General features: G+C 42.1%; 1 protein-coding gene across 1 annotated transcript in view; it reads left to right on the top strand.

Annotated features, from left to right (window-relative positions):
- The window catches only part of ASTN2 (astrotactin 2), a 1,362,231-nt gene that overhangs the window by 619,160 nt on the left and 719,676 nt on the right, over nt 1–23,395 (top strand). The window contains exon 8 of the mRNA XM_030207206.1: nt 19,708–19,874. Within this exon, the coding sequence (XP_030063066.1) occupies nt 19,708–19,874 (167 nt within the window). The remainder of the gene's footprint in view (nt 1–19,707; nt 19,875–23,395) is intronic.

Below are 23,395 nucleotides of genomic sequence, written 5' to 3'. Positions count from 1 at the left end.
TTGTTTGTCTGTGTAAAGGGTGCTCAGTATCAGTCCTTGAGGTCCACAACCCAGTTTGGTTTTCAGGAAGACCACAATGAATATGCACGAGATATATCTGTATACAATAGAGGCAGTTCATGCAAATAGATCTCATTTAATTTCACTTTATTTACTTTCTGTACTGCTTTTGCTGACTGGCAGACCAAGGCAGTGTACAATCTAAAAATTACAACAAAAACAAAGATTGAAAGGAACTACAATAACGGATAGGAAAGGAAAGAAGCAATCATACAAGGAACAAATTGCAAAATGTAGTAGAACAAAAAAAAACTGAGTATGTGAAGAACTAACAGAAATCAGGCAGCGATAAGGCATATTTATTAGGGAAATCCTGAAAACCTAACTAAGTTGTGGACCAAGGGGACCAACGGTGTTGGGTCCGCTGGAAAAAGTGATCATAACATGATTAAATTTGAACTGATATCTGGGGTGAAGTCACTAAGGAAATCTACTATAGCAGTATTTAATTTTTTAAAGTGTAACTAGAATAAAATGAGGGAAATGGTTAAAAAGAAGCTAAAAGATCGGCTACATAGGTTAGGACTTTCAATCAGGCATGGATCAGTATATTCACTACAAAATAACTTTGGAATAGCAATAGTGATTACTACAATATAAAAAATGCCTTGCTCTTAAAAATCAGAAAGTACTTGCTATATATATATGTATAACCTCAATAAACGTGAGCCTCAACTGCCCTGGGAAAAAGTCATTGACTTTTACTGAATGATATAGGGGGTACATGAGTTCCTGGAGGACAAGTCCATAGTCTTCTATTGAGATGGACTTGGGGAAGCCACTGCTTTCCTTGGTATTGGTAGCACGGAATGTTACTACTATGTGGGTTTCTGAACAATCAAAAACAAAGAGAGGAAAAATTTTTAAAAACCTCAGAAAAGGATATCTTAAAATTCACAAAACAAAAAAACCCACAGGAAACCAAAATTCTCCAAAAAGCTGAGATAGTATTATATGAACTTCTAAAAAATATATATAAGTAACACATGAAAAATTGCATGTGGTGAGCTTGTATTCAAAACATAGATGTCAATATCTTCACTGAAGACAGAATCCAAAGGATCATGCAGAGTCTTCTTTTAAATATCCAAATGGTTTTAATAAGCATTCAAAAGTAACTAATTTGGATCTCTGCCAGGAGCTTGTGATCCTGGATTGGCCACTGTTGGAAGCAGGATAGTGGGCTAGATGGGCCATTGATCTTTCCCAGTATGACTGTTCTTATAACATTGCACGCCCCTGATTTATGTGGTTACTCTATGGGAATGTTCTGGAAATGCCTCCAATAATTAGCATACAGGCTTTGTACTTACCACACAGTAATTTGGGCATTTACCATGTGGTAAATACAAAACTACCATGCTTCAGTAAAAGAACCCTTAAAAGTTGCCTCATTCTTTTATAGGGTAACATAGATGCTGGGTGTGCCAATTCTTGTGTGAACTGAGTTTGCATGAGAAGTTCCATTGTTGATGGCAGGAGGCACGCATTAGAGAAGCAGCACAAGGAGGTGGGAAGCAGTTTGGGTAGTTAATTTCTTTGGCTGGTAAGGCTTCGGCATCCCAACCAGCTATTTGAGGGGGTGCTACAGGGTTATAGAGGGCCTGAGCCCAAGATTTCCAGAAGATAGATTTTTGGAGCATGTGATAACAGCGTTTTGCATATCTGGGTTTATAAAAGGTTTGGATAAGTTCCACTGTGTTCTAAATGTTTGGCTATAAGATTAAGTAAATTAGATCTAGCAAGAATCATTCGCTCCATGCAACAGGGTTGTCCTAGGCTTGCTATCTTTTTACTGTGATTTGGCTGGCCTTTATGGGAGATGTGAAGGGTCATTTTTGATATGACATGATGTCTAAGTCTGAATTGAGATGTTTGCTGAAAGCTTTTCAAAAAACACCAATGTAGACATTTTTTATGCCAAAAGTACCAATAAAAAAATTAATTTCATGGGAAAATAGAAACACTAGCCGTAGGGATGTCTGTCTGGCAGCATTCATTGTAAACTGGCCACACAGACATCCCAGCAGTGCAGAGGGTTAGCCTAGTGGTTGGCACTGTGGACTTCACATAAAGGGACTCAGGTACAAATCCCACCTAAACCACTTCATATTGTATAGTGAGCCCTCCCAGAACAGAGAAAACCTATTGTACCTAAAGGTCCACCACTACAATAGCCCTCAGACTTGCAGGTCACTTATATATCTAGGTAGGGGAGGTATTACTATGTTCCAGGAGGGCTCACATATTTGTACTGAAATTAAAGATTTAAAGTAGGAATTGAACCTGGGTCTCATTATTTACTGTCCACTGCACTGACCACTAGGCTACTCCATCCACTTTCCTGTTGCTTTCTTAGGAATGGCTATAATATCTGGACCTATCAAAGAGGCCGCTATCTACTATCACTGTCACATCTTTGGGGTGGGGGGGTGGGAGGGGGTCAATGACCACTGGAGAATTGGGGAAGTCATGCCTTAATCCCTCAGTTAGGGCACCTTTTTGTGACTTAGTTGTGACTGAAATAGGTCTAGATAAACATGCACATCTTTTTGGATCTGGACATTTTTCAGTGACAATGGAACAGAAAAAAAATTCAGATTTTAAGCCTTCCCAAGTCCTCCCCAAAACATGCCTCCAAAATGCTCCCTTGTGATTTAGACGAACTGCAGAGTAAAACGGCCCAATTCTGAGTTTCAAAAATCGCAACCTAGACATTTTTGCAAGAAAAATGTTCATCTGTTGCTTTGTACCACTTTTGAGATGGTTTTCTGTTTTGAAATTGAGCACCGTATTGTTAAGATATTTGGTCCCCAATAAATTTAGAGGTGGAAATAATTCTTTAATTTATGAAGAAGCTGATGTTTTTGTTACTTTTTAAAATTTTGATGTATTTAGGCATTGAAGGCAGATTTTAGAAAGGATGTCCAACTCAGAATAACAGCCATATATTGTATATGGACATTTCTCATGTATTTTAGAAGAGGATATGCTTGTTCTAAGATACATGAGACAAGGACATTTCATCCAGCTTGAACATCCATTTTACAAACTCAAATGCCAAAACTATGAACAGGGTAAAAACAAGGGGCATGGATAGCTTTGTTGCAGCATAGGAATGTCCATATTATCAAAATAGTCACATGTGAAGGTGTTGCCTGCTGGTTAGAGCAGACAACTGATATTCAGGGCAGAGAACTAAAGGATGCAGGAATAATTATTAAGGGCAGCATATAATCCAGTGCCATGCCATATAATATTTTACAGACAAAAACACATTATTTAAAAATAATCTTAGCTTTAATGGGCAACCAGTACAGCTTGCATAATAATGGAGTGGCTCTTTCAAAACATGACATCTTGAGGACAAGCCTAGCTGCAGTATTTTGGGCCATTTGTAGCCTGTTTAGGACACCTTCCTTACATCCAGGATAGATGGAATTGCAGTAAATGAACTGAGTTAAAACCAAGGATTGAACTAGCAGTCTAAAGATGTCTGGTGAGAAATATGATCTGATTCTCTTCAGTTTCCAAAGAGACCTGAAGGATGTTTTCACTACTGAGGAAACCTGAGGCTCGAATGTGAGGTGACTGTCAATTAATACACCCAGCACCGTAAGCGTAGAGTCTAGGAGGTATGACACAAATTGGATTTCTCCCTTCCCTGTGAACTCAATAGGACCCCCTTTTCCAACACCTTTAATAAATGTTAGTTTTGCTCGCTCTATCCTGCTGCATGGTGTCACTTTATCTGGGTCCTGAGTCCACCTTGCTCACGGTATCACAATCCCCAAAAGTTAATGCAAAGGTTTTGCAGTGACTGTACGGTAATTTTGGCAGTGACCATGGGGTTACTCCAAAACCTTTCTACAAATTAGTAATTGTGTCCCTTATTTGCATTCCATTGTAATGACTGTATTCTAAAATGGCTCTCTCTAAGCCTGGTGGTAATAAATCAAACACTCTCAATGTTGTCATGTGTAGAGTTTAAAATTGGCTATATTTATTTTATATCTATGTTGATCTAGTTCCAGTTTTACCCAATTATAGTTCTGATTTCCCTATTAATAATCCCTAAGAAAAAAATAAATTACAAATCAGGTACATACAGTTGGGGTAAAACCAGGACTGGATCAGCCTGTTGTGAAAATCTGGAGCCAGATGGCAACTCTAGTTGCATCCTCCATGACACCAGTCTATGAACTTCTTACACAGATCCCTTTTGTGGATGGGAAGGAAGGGAATATAAACTGTGGTTTTGCTCTACAACCCTTTTAAATTTCTGTTGTCTGTGTCTTCCCTTTTACCATTTCCTTGATTACAAACAAACTCTCAAAGTCCGGAATCCAGTAGGGTTTTCAGGATTTCAACAATGAATATGTATGAAATCTGTGTGCATACAATGGAGGCAGAATATGCAGAAATATCTCATGCATATTCGTTGGGGAAATCCTGGAAACCCAAATGGGTTGCGGCCCTCGAGAATCGAGGTAGGACACTCCTTGTATATGGGGTCTTTTACTAAGCCGTTGTAGTGTTTTTAGCTCGTGGTAGAAGTCAGCTGTTAGTAAACACCAAGACAACCATAGGAATGTAATGGGCATCTTGATGTTTTCTGCCAGCTGATTTCTACCATGGCTTAGTAAGTGACCCCCCATAGGGCATAAGTAGAGGTCTTCAGACTCTAGCACAGGTGTTCTCAAACCAATCTTTTTTTATGCATATGTGCGTGTGACTATCTTGAATACCTGACTGGCTAGGTATGTCCTGGGAGTAGGTTGAGAACCATTCCTCTAGCATTCAAGTTTTGACCCTTCAGCAGTCTTTTTTTTTTGTACTATCCGTATTTAACAGATAAATGGGGTGTCTGATCTGCGATGTTGCTAATCTGTAAGGCCTTTCCCAACCAATTTCGTAATGGGCTTTCATGGGATCCGCTCCATATGGTTGGACATTATTTTAATAAAATTAATTAAGGGACTCTTGGAGCCCCTTCTAGCATGCTACTCTCGTTAGTATTCTGTAGTATTAATATTTTCTCTGTCTCCAGCCTTTATTCTACTTCTACAGCATGAATTTCAGGCTCCAGAGGTGCACCATTACATAAGTACATAAGTATTGCCACCTTGGGAAAGACCAAAGGTCCATCAAGCCCAGCATCCTGTTTCCAACAGTGGCCATTCCAGGTCACAAATACCTGGCAGTATCCCAGGTACGAAAAAAGTACAAAACATTTTATACTGCTTATCCCAGAAATAGTGGATTTTCCCCAAGTCTATTTAATAATGGTCTATGGACTTTTCCTTTAGGAAGAGAACCAACTGAAAGTAACAGGATAGATCATAAGGAATGCCAAGCCAAATGCAAAGCGGAGATAAGGAGGGCAAAAAAGGACTTTGAGAAGAAATTAGCGTTGGAAGCAAAAATACATAGTAAAAAATTTTTTAGATACATTAAAAGCAGGAAACCGGCCAAAGAGTCGGTTGGGCCGCTGGACGAAAATGGTGTTAAAGGGGCGATCAAGGAGGACAAAGCCGTAGCGGAGAAATTAAATGAATTCTTTGCTTCGGTCTTCACCGAGGAGGATTTGGGGGGGACACCGGTGCCGGAAAGAATATTTGAAGCGGGGGAGTCGGAGAAACTAAACAAATTCTCTGTAACCTTGGAGGATGTAATGGGTCAGTTCAGCAAGCTGAAGAGTAGTAAATCACCGGGACCTGATGGTATTCATCCCAGAGTATTAATAGAACTAAAAAATGAACTTGCGGAGCTACTGTTAGAAATATGCAATCTGTCCCTAAAATCGAGTGTAGTACCGGAAGACTGGAGGGTAGCCAATGTTACTCCGATTTTTAAGAAGGGTTCCAGAGGAGATCCGGGAAATTATAGACCGGTGAGTCTGACGTCGGTGCCGGGCAAGATGGTGGAGGCTATTATTAAGAATAAAATTGCAGAGCATATACAAAAACATGGACTGATGAGACAAAGTCAGCACGGATTTAGTGAAGGGAAGTCTTGCCTCACCAATCTAATGCATTTTTTTGAGGGGGTAAGCAAACATGTGGACAATGGGGAGCCGGTTGATATTGTATATCTGGATTTTCAGAAGGCGTTTGACAAAGTGCCGCACGAAAGACTCCTGAAGAAATTGCAGAGTCATGGAATCGGAGGTAGGGTATTATTATGGATTAAGAACTGGTTGAAAGATAGGAAGCAGAGAGTAGGATTGCGTGGCCAGTATTCTCAGTGGAGGAGGGTAGTTAGTGGGGTCCCGCAGGGGTCTGTGCTGGGTCCGTTGCTTTTTAATGTATTTATAAATGACCTAGAGATGGGAATAACTAGTGAGGTAATTAAATTCGCCGATGACACAAAATTATTCAGGGTCGTCAAGTCGCAGGAGGAATGTGAACGATTACAGGAGGACCTTGCGAGACTGGGAGAATGGGCGTGCAAGTGGCAGATGAAGTTCAATGTTGACAAGTGCAAAGTGATGCATGTGGGTAAGAGGAACCCGAATTATAGCTACGTCTTGCAAGGTTCCGCGTTAGGAGTTACGGATCAAGAAAGGGATCTGGGTGTCGTCGTCGATGATACGCTGAAACCTTCTGCTCAGTGTGCTGCTGCGGCTAGGAAAGCGAATAGAATGTTGGGTGTTATTAGGAAGGGTATGGAGTCCAGGTGTGCGGATGTTATAATGCCATTGTATCGCTCCATGGTGCGACCGCACCTGGAGTATTGTGTTCAGTACTGGTCTCCGTATCTCAAAAAAGATATAGTAGAATTGGAAAAGGTACAGCGAAGGGCGACGAAAATGATAGTGGGGATGGGACGACTTTCCTATGAAGAGAGGCTGAGAAGGCTAGGGCTTTTCAGCTTGGAGAAGAGACGGCTGAGGGGAGATATGATAGAAGTGTATAAAATAATGAGTGGAATTGATCGGGTGGATGTGAAGCGACTGTTCACGCTATCCAAAAATACTAGGACTAGAGGGCATGAGTTGAAGCTACAGTGTGGTAAATTTAAAACGAATCGGAGAAAATTTTTCTTCACCCAACGTGTAATTAGACTCTGGAATTCGTTGCCGGAGAACGTGGTACGGGCGGTTAGCTTGACGGAGTTTAAAAAGGGGTTAGATAGATTCCTAAAGGACAAGTCCATAGACCGCTATTAAATGGACTTGGAAAAATTCCGCATTTTTAGGTATAACTTGTCTGGAATGTTTTTACGTTTGGGGAGCGTGCCAGGTGCCCTTGACCTGGATTGGCCACTGTCGGTGACAGGATGCTGGGCTAGATGGACCTTTGGTCTTTCCCAGTATGGCACTACTTATGTACTTATGTACTTTTAAGCCATCCAAACCTTTTTTAAACTCCGCTAAGCTAACCGCCTTTACCACCTTCTCTGGCAACAAATTCCAGAGTTTTTTAATTACATGTTGAGTGAAGAAAAATTTCTCCGATTCGTTTTATATTTACTACATTGTATCCTCATCGCATGCCCCCTAGTCCTAGTATTTTTGGAAAGTGTAAAAAGACGCTTCACATCTACCCGTTCAACTCCACTCATTATTTTATAGACCTCTATCATATCTCCCCTCAGTCGCCTTTTCTCCAAGCTGAAGGGCCATAGCCACTATAGCCTTTCCTCATAGTTGTTCCATCCCCTTTATCATTTTTGTCGCCCTTCTCTGCACCTTTTCTAATTCCACTATATCTTTTTTGAGATGCGGCAACCAGAATTGAACACAATATTCGAGGTGCAGTCGCACCATGGAGCGATACAAAGGCATTATAACATCCTCATTTTTGTTTTCCATTCATTTCCTAATAATACCTAATATTCTATTTGCTTTCTTAGCCGCAGCAGCACACTGAGCAGAAGGTTTCAACATATCATCAATGACGACACCTAGATCCCTCTCTTGGTCTGTGACTCCTAACGTGGAACCATGCATGACGTAGCTATAATTCGGGTTCCTCTTTCCCATATGCATCACTTTGCACTTGCTCACATTAAATGTCATCTGCCATTTAGACGCCCAGTCTCCCAGTTTCGTAAGGTCCTCCTGTAATGTTCCACAATCCTCTCGCGATTTAACAACTTTGAATAACTTTGTGTCATCAGGAAATTTAATTACCTCACTAGTTACTCCCATCTCTAGGCCATTTATAAATATGTTAAAAAGCAGCGGTCCTAGCACAGGCCCCTGGGGAACCCCAATAACTACCCTTCTCCATTGAGAATATTGACCATTTAATCCTACTCTCTGTTTTCTATCTTTTAACCAGTTTTTAACCACAATAGAACATTACCTCCTATCCCATGACTCTCCAATTTTCTCTGGAGTCTTTCATGAAGTACTTTGACAAACGCCTTCTGAAAATCCAGATACATAATATCAGCTGGCTTCCCTTTATCCACATGTTTGTTCACCCCTTCAAAGAAATGTAGTAGATTGGTGAGGCAAGATTTCCCTTCACTAAATCCATGTTGACTTTGTCTCATTAATCTATGCTTTTGAATATGCTCTGTAATTTTGTACTTAATAATAGTCTCTACCATTTGCCTGGCACTGACGCGAGACTCACCGGTCTAAAATTTCTTGGATCGCCTCTGGAACCTTTTAAAAAAATAGATGTTACATTGGCCAACCTCCAATCTTCCGGTACCACGCTCGATTTTAAGGATAAATTACATATTACTAACAATAGCTCCGCAACCTCATTTTTCAGTTCTATCAGTACTCTGGGATGAATTCCATCTGGTCCAGGAGATTTGCTACTCTTCAGTTTGTAGAACTGCCCCATTACATCCTCCAGGTTTACAGAGAATTCATTAAGTTTCTCTGACCTGTCAGCTTTGAATACCATTTCTGGCACCGGTATGCCACCCAAATCTTCCTTGGTGAAGACTGAAGCAAAGAATTCATTTAATCTCTCCGCTACGGCTTTGTCTTCCCTGATCATCCCTTTTACTCCTCGGTCATCTAGCGGTCCAACCGATTCTTTTGCCGGCTTCCTGCTTTTAATATACCTAAAAAAAATTTTACTATGTGTTTTTTGCCTCCATCGCAATCTTTTTTTCGAAGTCCCTCTTAGCCTTCCGTATCAGCACTTTGCATTTGACTTGACATTCCTTATGCTGTTCCATATTATTTTCAGTCGGTTGCTTCTTCCATTTTCTGAAGGATTTTCTTTTAGCTCTAAAAGCTTCCTTCACCTCACTTTTTAACCATGCCGGCTGTCGTTTGGCTTCCATCCTCCTTTTTTAATACATGGAATATATTTGGCCTGGGCTTCCAGGATGGTGTTTTTGAACAGCATCCACGCCTGATGTAAATTTTTGACCCTCGCAGCCGCTCCTCTAATTTTTTTTTCACCGTTCTTCTCATTTTATCGTGGAGGGGCATAATTGAACGGGGCCAGCCAAATATAAGGGCGGTCATCTCCAATGATGCCCCCGTTAAGTGGTGTACCCGACTGTATTATCGAAACAAGATGGCCGGCCATCTTTTGTTTCGATAATACAGTCGGCGCTGGCCAAATCTCAACATTTGGGCTGCCCTTAGAGATCGCCAGCGTTAGAGATGGCCGCCATTGGTTTTCGCAGATAATGGAAACTAATGGCAGCCATCTGGCCAAATCTAAGCCATTTGGTCGTGGGAAGAGCCAGCATTTGTAGTGCACTGGTCCCCCTCATATGCCAGGACATCAACCGGGCACTGCAGTGGACTTCACAAAATGATCCCAGGTGCATAGCTCCCTTAACTTGGGTGCTGAGCCCCCCACCACCCCTAAAACACACTCACCACAAGTGTACACCACTACCATTGCCCTTAGGGGTGAAGGGGGTCACCTACATGTTGGTACAATGGGTTTTGGGGGGGTGTTGGAGGGCTCCCATTTAGTGTAACAAGTAGGGGGGTATGGGCCTGAGTCCGACTGCCTGAAGTGCACTGCACCCACTAAAAACTGCTCCAGGGACCTGCATACTGCTGTCATGGAGCTGGGTATGACATTTGAGGCTGGCATAGAGGCTAGAAAAAAATGTATTTAATTTTTTTTTTGGGTGGGAGGGGGTTGGTGACCACTGGGGGAGTAAGGGAAGGTGATCCCCGATTCCCTCCGGTGGTCATCTGGTCAGTTGGGGCACCTTTTCGAGGCCTAGTCGTGAACAAAAAGGGACCAAGTAAAGTCGTCCAAATGCTCGTCAGGGCCGGCCTTCTTTTTTCCATTATAAACCAAGGCTGGCCACCTGTTAACCACACCCCCGCCCCGCCTTCAGTACACTGCCGACACATCCCCTTGAACTTTGGCCGGCCCTGCTATGGAAAGCAGTTGAAGCCAGCCAAAATTGGCTTTCGATTATACCAATTTGGCTGGCATTAGGAGAAAGCCGGCCATCTCCCGATTTGTGTCGGAAGATGGCCGGCCTTCTCCTTCGAAAATAAGCAGGATAGTCTCCTTTTTGAAAGTTAAACGCTAACATATTTGATTTCCTATGTATATGTACTTCAAGGCTAATATCAAATCCGATCACATTATGATCACTATTATCAAACGGCCCCAGCACTATTACCTCCCGCACCAGAACATGCGCTCCATTAAGGACTAGGTCTTGAATTTTCCCTTCTCTCGCCGGCTCCTGCACCAGCTGCTCCATAAAGCTGTCCTTGATTTCATCAAGGAATTTTACCTCCCTAGCGTGCCCCCAATGTTACATTTACCTAGTCAATATCAGGGTAATTGAAATCACCCATTATTATTGTGTTGCCCAGTTTGTTTGCGTCCCTAATTTCTTTTAACATTTCTGCATCCGTCTGTTCATCTTGGCCAGGCGGACGGTAATGCACTCCTATCACTATCCACAGTGATTCCAAGAAATGTTTTGCTTCCTGCAGAAATTTCAATCTATTTGATTCAAGGCTCTCCTTAATATACAATACTACCCCTCCACCAATTCAATCCACCCTATCACTACGATGTAATTTGTACCCCGGTATGACAGTGTCCTACTGGTTATCCTCCTTCCACCAGGTCTCAGAGATGCCTATTATATCTAATTTTTCATTTAGTGCAATATATTCTAACTCTCCCATTTTATTTCTTAGGCTTCTGGCATTTGCATATAGACATTTCAAACTATGTTGGTTGTTCCTATTTACATCATGCTTAGTACTTGACAGTATTAATTTGCAGTCTTTTATCTGATTTTTATTTTTATTTAAGGATACCAAGAGGGGCATAATCGACCAGAAACGCCTATCTCCATGGGCGTTTATCTCCGAGAACGGGTCCGTGAAGGGGCGGAGTGAACCGTATTTTCAAAAAAAATAGACGCCCATGTGTTATTCGCCAAGGTGTGAGCTGGGCGTTTTTGCTTTTCAGCGATAATGGAAAATGAAATCGCCCAGCTCAAAAACGAATAAATCCAAGGCATTTGTTCGTGGGAGGGGCCAGGATTCATAGTGCACTGGTCCCCCTCACATGCCAGGACACCAACCGGGCACCCTAGGGGGCACTTTTACAAAAACAAAAAAAAAGGTAAAAGAGCTCCCAGGTGCATAGCACCCTTCCCTTGGGTGTTGAGCCCCCCAAATCCCCCTCAAAACCTACTGCCCACAAGTCTACACCATTACTATAGCCCTAAGAGGTGAAGGGGGGCACCTACATGTGGGTACAGTGAGTTTGGGGGGGTTGGACGACTAAGCATTAAGCAGCACAATTGTAACAGGTGGGGGGGGATGGGCCTGGGTCCACCTGCCTGAAGTCCACTGCACCCCCTAACAACTGCTCCAGGGACCTGCATACTGCTGCTTGGGAGGAGGACATTTGAGGGTGAAAGTAAAAAGTTGTGAAACATCATTTTTTTGTGGTGGGAGGGGGTTAGTGACCACTGGGGGAGTCAGGGGAGGTCATCCCCGACTCCCTCTGGGGGGTCATCTGGTCATTTAGGGCACTTTTTGGGGCCTTATTCGTGAAAAAACAGGGTCCAGGAAAAGTGCCCTAAATTCTAGCTACAAACGTATCCATTATCGGCGAAAGGCGCCCATCTCTGTTCGGGTGATAACCACGCCCCAGTTCCGCCTTCACCACGCCTCCGACACGCCCCCGTCAACTTTGTCCGCATCCGCGACGGAGTGCAGTTGAAAGCGTCCAAAGTTCGGCTTTCGATTATACCGCTTTATTTGTTTTTGTGAGAAAAACGCCCATCTCCCGATTTAGGTCGGAACTTGGGCGTTTTTCTCGTTCGATTATAAGCAGGCAAATCTACTACAGTCTTTTTTGCAACCTCACTATCAGGATACCCTATCTTCCCTGTTTTGGTGATATCTTTGAAAGATACCTTATCCCGAACCATGTGCTTTTGAGTGACTGTCAGCCTTCCCCCCATTTCTAGTTTAAAAGCTGTCCATCCACCCACTGTCTCTTGCCTAATATATAAATAGAGGGTCTCCATCTTTCATGGTAGTGACATATGTAGCCCCCTATATGCCTTTAGGTTTCACACATATGATTTTATTTTCTTTCAACATGTTTGTTTTCACACTCTAAACCAGAAAAATAATTGATGTGGAAAATAAAGGGAGACCCACAATTTAGTCTTCAAGGGTCATTTTGATAATAGGTAGGAACACAGAGAGGGATGTCAAGGCATCAGTGCCTGGATGCAGAAAAGAATTTGCTGTTATCTGAGAAAATTGACTGACTAAACATCTCTCATACCCAGCAGCTTTCATCTGAGGAATAAATCCTGTCTGGGAACATGCAGAACTAGGATTGGCTAAACTATCATTAATATGCCTGTGATTTTTACTTACAGGAAATTGAATTTTTTCCAGAGTGCAAAGTGCAGTAGTTTTATAACATTTTCTTGTGCTTGGCAGGGAACATTTATCTACTTCTTTCACAGAGCCTTGTGTGGGCTTCTCCCTCTCTCATCCTTCGTGTCTCCATAATGCATTTTTAATTGGTAACCATGTTCAAGCACAAGTCATTTTGAATTTGCTGACCTTTTTTGTTTTGAGAGTTTTTTGTTGAGAGGAAAAGTTCATGTAGCTTTTCATTCCGATGTGTGGGGGGAAGAAAGTATTGGTGATTAATGGGGCTTGTTTGCTACTGGTATTAAATTTTTGAGCCAGAAAGCTGGGATTTAAGATCCAGTGCTCAAATGGCATTTTTCATTCACTGACCTGGAGGCTGATTGAGGACACTTTGGCTTTCTAGGAACCTAGTACAGTTCCAAGAGACTAACAGTCAAACTTTACCATTTAGAGTGCTTTATGGGGTATGTTTATCATAGGTTGGAGCAAGAACTAGCCTCTATTTTGTATGATCACTAGGTGCCTCTTCAGGTTATGTTCTCTTTTGATTTAATTTCTAGAGCTATGGCTATTTGACTAGCTTGGTTGATAGCCAGAACTTGTTTGTGGCCAAGTCATTTGTTTATGGAGGATTGGGTTGGCAGGTGGGGGGGATTAGGTATGCAGGTATGATTGGGTTGGTTTTAGGGGAGGAATTTTGGGCTGCACTCCATTCCATGTTATGTGCACCAGACTTGCCCAGAACTTGTTGGTTTGTGTCTATCTACCAGCAGGTGGAGATAGGGAGTACAGAATTGTGATGTGCCTTAAACGAACCCTGTGCAGCTCAAACAATTCCATATTCGTCTATCTCTAGCAAGTGGTATATAATCACTGTGCAGCTCGTGATTTGGACTTTACTTTTAACTTGTAAACTGGTTGGTGACTAGTTTATCAGAGGTTAGGGGTAGTAACGGTAAATATCTGTGGAGAAGGGCTGCTGATATTGCAGTATAATTGTTCCTTTGGGAACCTTCTTCCCTCCCCCAAGGCTCTCTATTTTTTCATCTACTTTCTATACTAAAGATAAAACTTGCTTACAGAAGAGCAATGATTGAAAGGAGAGTTGGGGCATTCACCCTGGTGGGAAGAATTTCTCTGTGCTCCAAGTATTTCTCTGTCTTTAGTGGATAGGGATGATTGGACATTGCAGTTCCTAACCCACTTGGAATACTAGGTGTCAGTTGAGCAGAGGGGTATCTCACTTGAGCTTTTAAGCACAAAGCAATTAAATTGGATCTGGAACAGGGATGATAGTCAGAGAAGTCAGAATTCTTCTCCCTCCCCCACTTCCCATCCCTTGTTCACCACTGTTTTCTTCCATCCCCCTGGAAGGGGTTTAATTAATTGGATGGGAAGTTGCTTCTTCATCTCAAAATATTAGAAGAGCTTCAAATTCTGCATTATTTGTTCCAGTTAGTGGAAACAGGTCTAAGTGTTATATAAATAGTTAAATGAATGAATGAATGAATGAATGAATTAATTAATTTACACCCACACCACAAGGGGAGAAGTTTTCCTATTTTTTGGATAATCCTGAGACAACTGGTGTCAAGGGTCAAGTGTTTGTGCCGGCAGCAGAGTAGATTTTAGGATGACTTGGCCAAAGCACCAGTCTGCTCAGCTCAGGCACCAGAGATCATTTTCAGGCTGCATTTCTGGATGCAGCAGAGAGGGATAACTCAAGGAGTCTGCATTCTTCCCCCTGTCCCCACTGGTTTCTTTTAATTCAGACAAACTGGAGCCAGGCGGACATGTACAATTTGAAGAGATTTAGCGTCCAGTCAAAAGCAAAGCTGCAGAGATGCCAATGGTGACTCATCCCAGTGCTGGAGATGTACCACCACAATGCTGGAGATTGAAGGCCAAATGAGTAAGATTTTTCTTATGATCCCCAACCATATCTAAAACTAGACCTAGCAAATGCACATTCCAAAAACTGACATTTTCCAATCAATAAATGGAAAATACAATTATTTTTTCTACCTTTGCTGTCTGGTCACTTCATTTTTCTTATTGTGTTGGTCCTAATCTCTGGTTTCTACTTTCTTCTTTTAATTGTCTTGCCAGAGTCTCCTTGTCCATTTGGTAATTTTTTTTCTCTCCGTGTCCACCATCCATCTTCTTTCTGTATCCCTATCTATCTGACCCAGCATCATCCCTATCTTCCTGCCATGATGAGAATCTCCCCTCTCTTTGTCCCTATTCTCCCCACCCCCATGTGCCAACCTCTTACTCCTTGCCCCTGCTCTGGATGCAGCACCGACCTCTTACTCCTTGCCCCTTCTTCCCCCTTGATACAGCACTGACCTCTCAGTCCTTGCCCCCACCTCCCCTCCGGTGCAGCACCAACCTCTCACTCCTTGCCCCTCCCTCTGCAGCACAGACCTCTCATTCCTTGCCCTCCCATTCCCCTGATACAGCAGTAACCTCTTATTTCTTGTCCCCCTCCCCCGATGCAGCACCGACATCTCACTCCTTGCCCTCCCCCATCACGATGTCCTGGTGGTCTAGGGTACTCTTGGGCAGCAGTGATCCCCAGTTGCTGCTGCCTGTGCTGGCTTTGAAGTTAAAGATGACAGCTGCAAACTCTCACAGTAGTCTCGCACTGTGAGTTTGCTGTCACCATATTAAACCACGGAGCTTGCTTGGGAAGCAGTGATTGGGGAATCGCTGCTGCCCAATGACACGCCAAAGTCCCCTCCTCTCAATGCATGAGATGATGATGCTTTGGCGTGTGAGCTGAAGTTAGGGGCTGAAAACGCATGTAACTTGGTAGCTCTGAAGCTAGAGCGGTTCTCCATACTGAGCTGTGGCCTGTGCAGTGAACATGGAATAAGACCTGACAATATTATGTATTCAGCCTTTTTATTTCCACTTCGTTTTTAAAACAAAAGTTAAGCATGTTAGATCCTTTATCTTTCTGTCCTCAGGTATGAGAGAGTCTGCACAGGTTCAGTACTCTACTGAGGAGCCAATGCAGAAAGCTACCTTGAGCCTAACCACATGGTTACTGCCGCAATTACTGGATCAAGGAATGCAAAGAGGAGTTGAGCTCAGGTATTAACTTGCTCAGAAGACACAGCTACACAGTGCATTGAAATGGGTGCTAATGAGACCTTCACACATTCCATTTCAATGCACTGAAAAGAAGGAGAATTTTACTTGCGGTTACCATCAGAAACTTTTCACTAGGTCCAGAGCTGCATAGCCCAATCTGACCTTCTTCCTTTAATAGCGTTCCTGTCTGTGCCTGTGCAATGATTACTCAGGCATTCACAGGAAAGCTATTAAAAGGCTTCACTGGCACCCTCCATCCCTTTTGAACCAACCCAACCTTGACTTTAACAAAAAAAATTTCCTTTTATTTAGCGACACCCTCCCCCCTCTCAACATAACCGCTTCACCATCCCAACCCGAAAAAAACATTTCTGGTGTCTAGAGGCACACCTCCCCTGACTTGACAAAAAAAAAGCCCTGGTGTCTTGTGGGTACCCATTCCTTGCTCAGGCTCCCTCAGGCCCATACCTTAAATGACACTTGATGTCCTGTTGCTCCTTCTTCCGGTGCCATCTTCAAAATGGTGGTGCCCAGCCCTGCATGGTGCATTTTGGGATACACCAGATGGAGTCAATCTGCCATATAAGGGAAATATTTAATTAGCAACAAAATTGGTAAAAAAAAACAATATTGGTAAAAAAAATTCCCTTATTTGGTAGATTGACCTAAGATGTTTGGTCACCTAGGGGAATTGTCATTTTGTAAAACCATAATTAGAGGGAAGTGAAGCATTCTTGGATCTCCATGATAGAAAAATTTGAGTCTCTCTCATTCCAGGCAGCTATATGCAATGGCTCCATATTGAGTCCTCCTGTGTTGGGTCTATGGTCCTCTGAATGGGGCCATGCTGACATTTCCTGCAGGTAAGAATATGCAGAGGAGAGAGGACTTGAACAGAACCTAACAGCTCCTGGACAGGTTAAGTACTGTTGAGTCTTGCATGATGGGTTTACCCCATTGCATGCAGGGACCTGTAGTTCTGATTTCCTCATTGCATTCCTTAAGAAAAGTAAGACTACAAGTCCCACCAAAATAGCAGGCATTTCTTTGGTCAATTTCAACTTAACTGGCCACCATTGAATATTGGCTTGATCGGTTAAGTTGAAACTGGCCAAAAATAAACCGGATATTCAATGGTGATCACCGGAAATAGCCCGGCATTGAATATTAGGGCTCATCCCTGACCACAGGAGTCAGACTGGCTAACTCCCAAGGTCTGAATATCAGGTCCTATAGGCCCAGGCATTCTAATTATGCCCAGTGGCTTTCTTTTCCAACAAGGCAATCTTCTTTTGTCCTGATGATAGATCAGGCTCCCAGGGATCTCATTCAAACATTGAATCTAGAGCTAGTTAATGATAGAGTCCAGGTCCACTCTTTGCAAGCATTTCACTGTCTTCTTCCAAGAGTGGACACAGATAACATCATCACTTTCCTCCATGCACCTGCTAGATGTCAAAAGACCTCTCATGCGTTACTGTAGGTTGGATAGATTGTCTTTTGTAAAACTGAGAAAGGTGAGGTAGAATATATATATATATATATATATATATATATATATATATATATATATATATATATATATATAACCATGACAGTGCACTCCATTAGAGGGATGGCTGCTTTTTTGAGCAGAGTGCAATGCTTTTGTGAAGCACTATCGCTTGGATGTGGCAGCTAGGGTGGGAGTTGCCTTTGCAGCTTCAGTTCACAGAACAGGGCTGGCCGATTCCCTTCCATCTTGAGGACTGCTTTTTTACATCCCACAAAATCTAGTTTCTTCTGGTGCTCATGATAAAGAAGGCAAAATTAATCTTACCTGCTATTTTTCTTTCCTTTAGCTGCAACAGGCGAGTCCAGCTACCCACCCTCATTTGTTTCTCCGTATCATTAAAGCAGAGTTTTTATATTTGTTAACTTTCTGTTCTTATGTTGAGCAAATGTTTTCACATTAATTCAGCAACTGTTTTCCACTGTGTTATAATGCTGAACTGTCTGAACTGCACAGGGTTCTATTAAGGTTCATTACAATTCTGTACTGTCTATCTCAGTGGCGTTCCTAGTCTCGACGACACCTGGGGCGGATCGCCGATGCGCCCCCCCCCGGGTGCACGCCGCTAGGGGGGGGTGCCGTGGCACGTGCCTGTCGGCTGCGAGTTGGAATCGCTACGCTAAATTCTCTCGTTCGCTGCAGCTCCCTCCCTCTGCCCCGGAACAGGAAGTAACCTGTTCCGGGGCAGAGGGAGGGAGCTGCAGCGAACGAGAGAATTTAGCGTAGCGATTCCAACTCGCAGCCGACAGGCGCGCGCCGCGGCACCCCCCAGCGGCGTGCACCCGGGGCGGACCGCCCCCACCGCCCCCCCCTTGGTACGCCACTGGACTCTATCTCCACCTGCTGGCACATGGACACAAACCCACAAGTTCGGGAGTCCTCTGGTACTACTAAAGAAAATTGGCAGCTAATTTCTCCTTGAACTATTTTACTGCTGTAAATTGCATGTTTTTTTGTAACTTGTCTTGATGGAAAAGCAGGAGATGAATGAATTCTACGCGCACCCAGCATGCACCAAAATGGAGTTACTGCCCGACTACCACCTGGCGTTTGCAGTAATTTCATTTTTGGCGCGCGTCCAATATGCGCTTCTGAAAAATATTTTTTTATTTTTGGGCGCATGTAATGGATACGCACCAAGTGGCAATTGACACACGTAGGTCATTACCACCCTGATTCTTTACTGCTAGGTCTATGGCTGACGGTAAGGTCTCAGACCCAAAATGGATGCACGGCAATTTTGATTTTGCCACACGTCCATTTTTGCCAAAAATAAAAAAGGCCTTTTTTACAGGCACGCTAAAAATGGATCAGCACGCGCCCAAAACCTGCACCTAAACTACCGCAAGCCATTTTTCAGCATACCTTTGATAGCTGGATTTAATTCAGCTACGGCAGCCGGCTTAAAAAACAAACAAAAAAAATACTGACTGCCCTAGCTGGATAATTGAATAATTTAGTTTTACCAAATTCGAGCTGATATATGGAGAGAAGTCACTATCTATGATTATAGTTTAAAAATGATTAACCCTATGATTTGTTACTTTTCTGATTCATGGTCTACATTCTTAAGGCAAAGGTTTCTGGGGACGTAGTTTTACGGCAAATATTTATATACAATGGTAATTAGGAACAGAGGACAAATAATCTTACAAGAGACATCTGATTCAGTGAAATTAAAAATAAATTTGAAGTGGGAAAAAGATGGCGCTTGTATGACACTTTGAGGACTGACTTGCTATTCAAAACGCTTGGTGACAGACAGTGCCATCTTTTAAGGTGTTAATTCTTGGAAAATATGGTGGATTATATAGACTGAAACACAAAAAAAAGGCGGAAGACAACCCAAAACAGACCAAAAACAAGGGAGTTAGAGCGCCAGAAAAGTTTAATAGGACCCTATTAAACTTTTCTGGCGCTCTAACTCCCTTGTTTTTGGTAGGGTCCTATTAAACTTTTCTGGCGCTCTAACTCCCTTGTTTTTGGTCTGTTTTGGGTTGTCTTCCGCCTTTTTTTTGTGTTTCGTTTTGTCTTCACGGGAGATTTGGACTTCTCTTTTTGTATGCTTGGATTATATAGACTGACAACTTTGGAGTTTCAGTGGGCGACAAACTCTGTCATACAGTGAAGCTTATAAACACAATTTGTTGGGTTTTTATTCTTGTTGCTGCAGTGCCCGGAAGGATTGAGGCCCATGAAAGATGGCACGGGTTGCTATGACTATTCCAAAGGCATTGACTGTTCTGATGGATTTAATGGGGGCTGCGAACAGCTGTGTCTTCAGCAGACACTTCCTCTGCCAGATGATGTCTCATCAAACACCATTTTTATGTTCTGTGGGTAAGTAAAACTCTTGAATGGCATAGAGTAGTAGGTTTCCCTTGTAATCGTTGGAATACCATACTTTTTATTTTTGTTCTCTCTCTAGCTTCCCCATTTGGTGCTTTTCTTGCTGCTCTTTTGCAGGATCATCCAGAGCACTTTTGAGATACACAGATAAGAATTTGATGAGAATGAAAATGCTGACAATAATTATTTACATCTTGGAACAATTCATAGAACTATTTTAGGGCCCCAGATAGTCATAGACATGAAACTACCCTATAACCATTCCTTGAATGCTAGCTCTGAGTTTTTGTAATGTGACAAAAAAATTCTCTAGGCTAATAAAATCAATGTGGAGGTTGTATTGGCCTAGGTAATTAACAATATGTCATCACTATCTATGATTATAGTTTAAAAATAATTAACCCTATGATTTGTTACTACTCTGATTCATACTCTACATTCTTATGGCAAAGGTTTCTGAGGACGTAGTTTTAGGACAAATATTTATATACAATGGACATTAGGAATAAAGGACAAATAATCTTACAAGGGACATGTAGACTTTCAAAAGTATATGGACTGTGTACTTTGTGTAATGTACACGGTAATAATCCTAATGCAAGAGAGAACATTAATGGAATCAAAAAGGACCCTCATGTAATAGAAGCGAAAGGAATTCTCATTACTAGAAGCTAGGAAAATCTAATGAAATGGACGTATAATAGATTCTAAGGTGGTGTAAACAGGTGGGATCCTAATGTAGTGTAAATGGAAGGACTATAATAAGATCATTAGGAACTTAATAGTGCTAATACCAGTGCTGTCTCTGAGATGACATAATTACATTTGTACTGTGCGAGAAGTGAGTTAGGAGAAAGATTGTGCCACATACCAAGAGTCTGAACCAGCAGTCAGCCTAGTGTCACTGGCCACAAAATCAATAAGAAAATGGACATTTTTTTTGTCATTGCCAGTAAAATCAATAGGAAGTAGGGACAATTTATGCAATTGCTATTCTTAGAGATGCAGCAGAAAGTAGTTAAATGTATGTATGTATATATGTATGGCTTTCACTATAATCACAGCGTTTTTATGAGAGACTGATCCCAGAATCTAGCTCGCTATGTTTTAATAGTTACACCAGCCAGGCTATTTTTGGAATTTTATATCAGCTGGTGACCCATTGCCCCTGACACAGCCATTTTATACTGGTAAAACATGGCCATGTCAGCCATTTTACGTTAAATTTTTGTGAGCTTTTAATCTATTTTTTAAAACTATGTTTTTCACAAGGTCTGCCTGGTTGTTTTATCTTCCATATTGGATTTGGTGGACCATCTGCCTCGCTGCTTTTTGACTCCTAAAAAACAATCCTTCGTACTTAGGAGGAAATTAAGATGAATTTGAAATTTTGGGGATATTTCAGTTTTTTGACTTGTAGTACAAAGCTTACTCTTCTCATTGTTAGATTGCTGTACTATCATTTATATTGGCTGTCAAAAGGGTTATATATGGAAAATCCAAACTACAAAATATCACAACACATTGATTTTTTCAGCTTGTAAATATGATAGAATTGCACTGGGAGTACTAGGGAGGTAAAATTTCTAGATATAATAAATGACTGCTTCTTGGAGCAACTGGTTCAGGAACCAACAAGAGGGGGACCTATTTTGGATCTAATCCTAAGTTTAATGCGGGACATAGTAAGAGAGGAAACAGTGTTGGATCCACTGGGAAACAGTGATCATAAAGTGATCAAATTTGAGCTGATATATGGAGTGAAGTCAATAATGAAATCTACTGTAGCAGCATTTTATTTTCGAAAGGGCGACTATGACAAAATGAGGAAAATGGTTAAAAAGAAGCTGAAAGGATGACCGTAAAGGTTAGGATTTTAAAATAGGTGTGGACATTGTTTAAAAATACCATCATGAAAGCCCAGTCTAGATGTATTCAATATATTAACAAAGGTGGGAAAAAGAGAAAAAAAAAAAACCAGCCAGTGTGGTTAAAAGGTGAGGTGAAAGAAGCTATTAAAGCCAAAAGAACATCCCTCAAATAAATGGAAAAAGGATCTAAATGAAGAAAATAAGAAGCAACATAAGCACTGTCAAGCCAGATGCAAAGCATTGATAAACAAGGCAAAAGGAGAATATGAAGAAAAACTTGCCGCAGAGACAAAAGCTCATAGTAATACTTTTTTCAGGTACATCAGAACCAGGAAGCCTGTGAGGAAATCTGTCAGATCCTTAGATCAGGAAAGAGCAAAAGGAGCACTCAGGAAGGACAAGGCCATGGCGGAGAGATTGAATGAATTCTTTGATTCGGTCTTTACAGACGAAGATGTATGAGATCTACCTATACCAGAAATGGTTTTCAGAGATGATGATATTGAGGAACTGAAAGAAATTTTGGTGAACTTGGAAGATGTACTGAGTCAAATTGACAAGTTAAAGAGTGATAAATCACCTGGACTGGATGGTATACACCCCAGGGTATTGAAAGAACTCAAACATGAAATTGATGATCTGCTGCTAGTGATCTGTAATATGTTGTTAAAATCGTCTGTAGTACTTGAAGACTGGAGGGTGGCCAATGTAACGCTGATTTTTAAAAAGGGTTCCATGGGTGAGCCAGGAAATTACAGACCAGTAAACCCTACTTCAGTGCAGGACAAAATAGTGGAAACTATATTATAAAGAATAAAATTACAAAACACGTAGACAAACATAGTTTAATAGGACAGAGTCAGCATGGAATCAGCAAAGGAAGGCCTTGCCTCATAAATTTGTTTCATCTCTTTGAAGGCATGAATAAACATGTCGATAATGGTGAGCCAGTTGATGTAGAGGGGCATAATTGAACGAAAACGTCTATCTCCATGGGCGTTTATCTCCGAGAACGGATTCGTGAAGGGGCGGACCGAACCGTATTTTCAAAAAAAATAGACGTCCATGTTTTATTCGACTATTTGTGAGCTGGGCGTTTTTGTTTTTCAGCAATAATGGAAAATGAAAGCGCCCAGCTCAAAAACGAATAAATCCAAGGCATTTGTTCGTGGGAGGGGCCAGGATTCGTAGTGCACTGTCCCCCCTCACATGCCAGGACATCAACCGGGCACCCTAGGGGGCACTTTTACAAAAACAAAAGAAAAGGTAAAAGAGCTCCCAGGTGCATAGCACCCTTCCCTTGTGTGTTGAGCCCCCCAAATTCCCCTCAAAACCCACTGCCCACAAGTCTACACCATTACTATAGACCTAAGGGGTGAAGGGGGGCACCTACATGTGGGTACACTGGGTTTGGGGGGTTGGACGACTAATAAGCATTAAGCAGCACAATTGTAACAGGTAGGGGAGGGATGGGCCTGGGTCCACCTGCCTGAAGTCCACTGCACCCCCTAATAACTGCTCCAGTGACCTGCATACTGCTGCCAGGGAGGTGGGTATGACATTTGAGGGTGAAAATAAACAGTTGTGAAACAGCATATTTTGTGGTGGGAGAGGGTTTGTGACCACTGGGGGAGTCAGGGG

Source organism: Microcaecilia unicolor, chromosome 6 (assembly GCF_901765095.1).
Source record: "Microcaecilia unicolor chromosome 6, aMicUni1.1, whole genome shotgun sequence".
NCBI classification, from domain to species: domain Eukaryota; kingdom Metazoa; phylum Chordata; class Amphibia; order Gymnophiona; family Siphonopidae; genus Microcaecilia; species Microcaecilia unicolor.
This window is presented reverse-complemented; position numbering and strand designations above follow the sequence as displayed.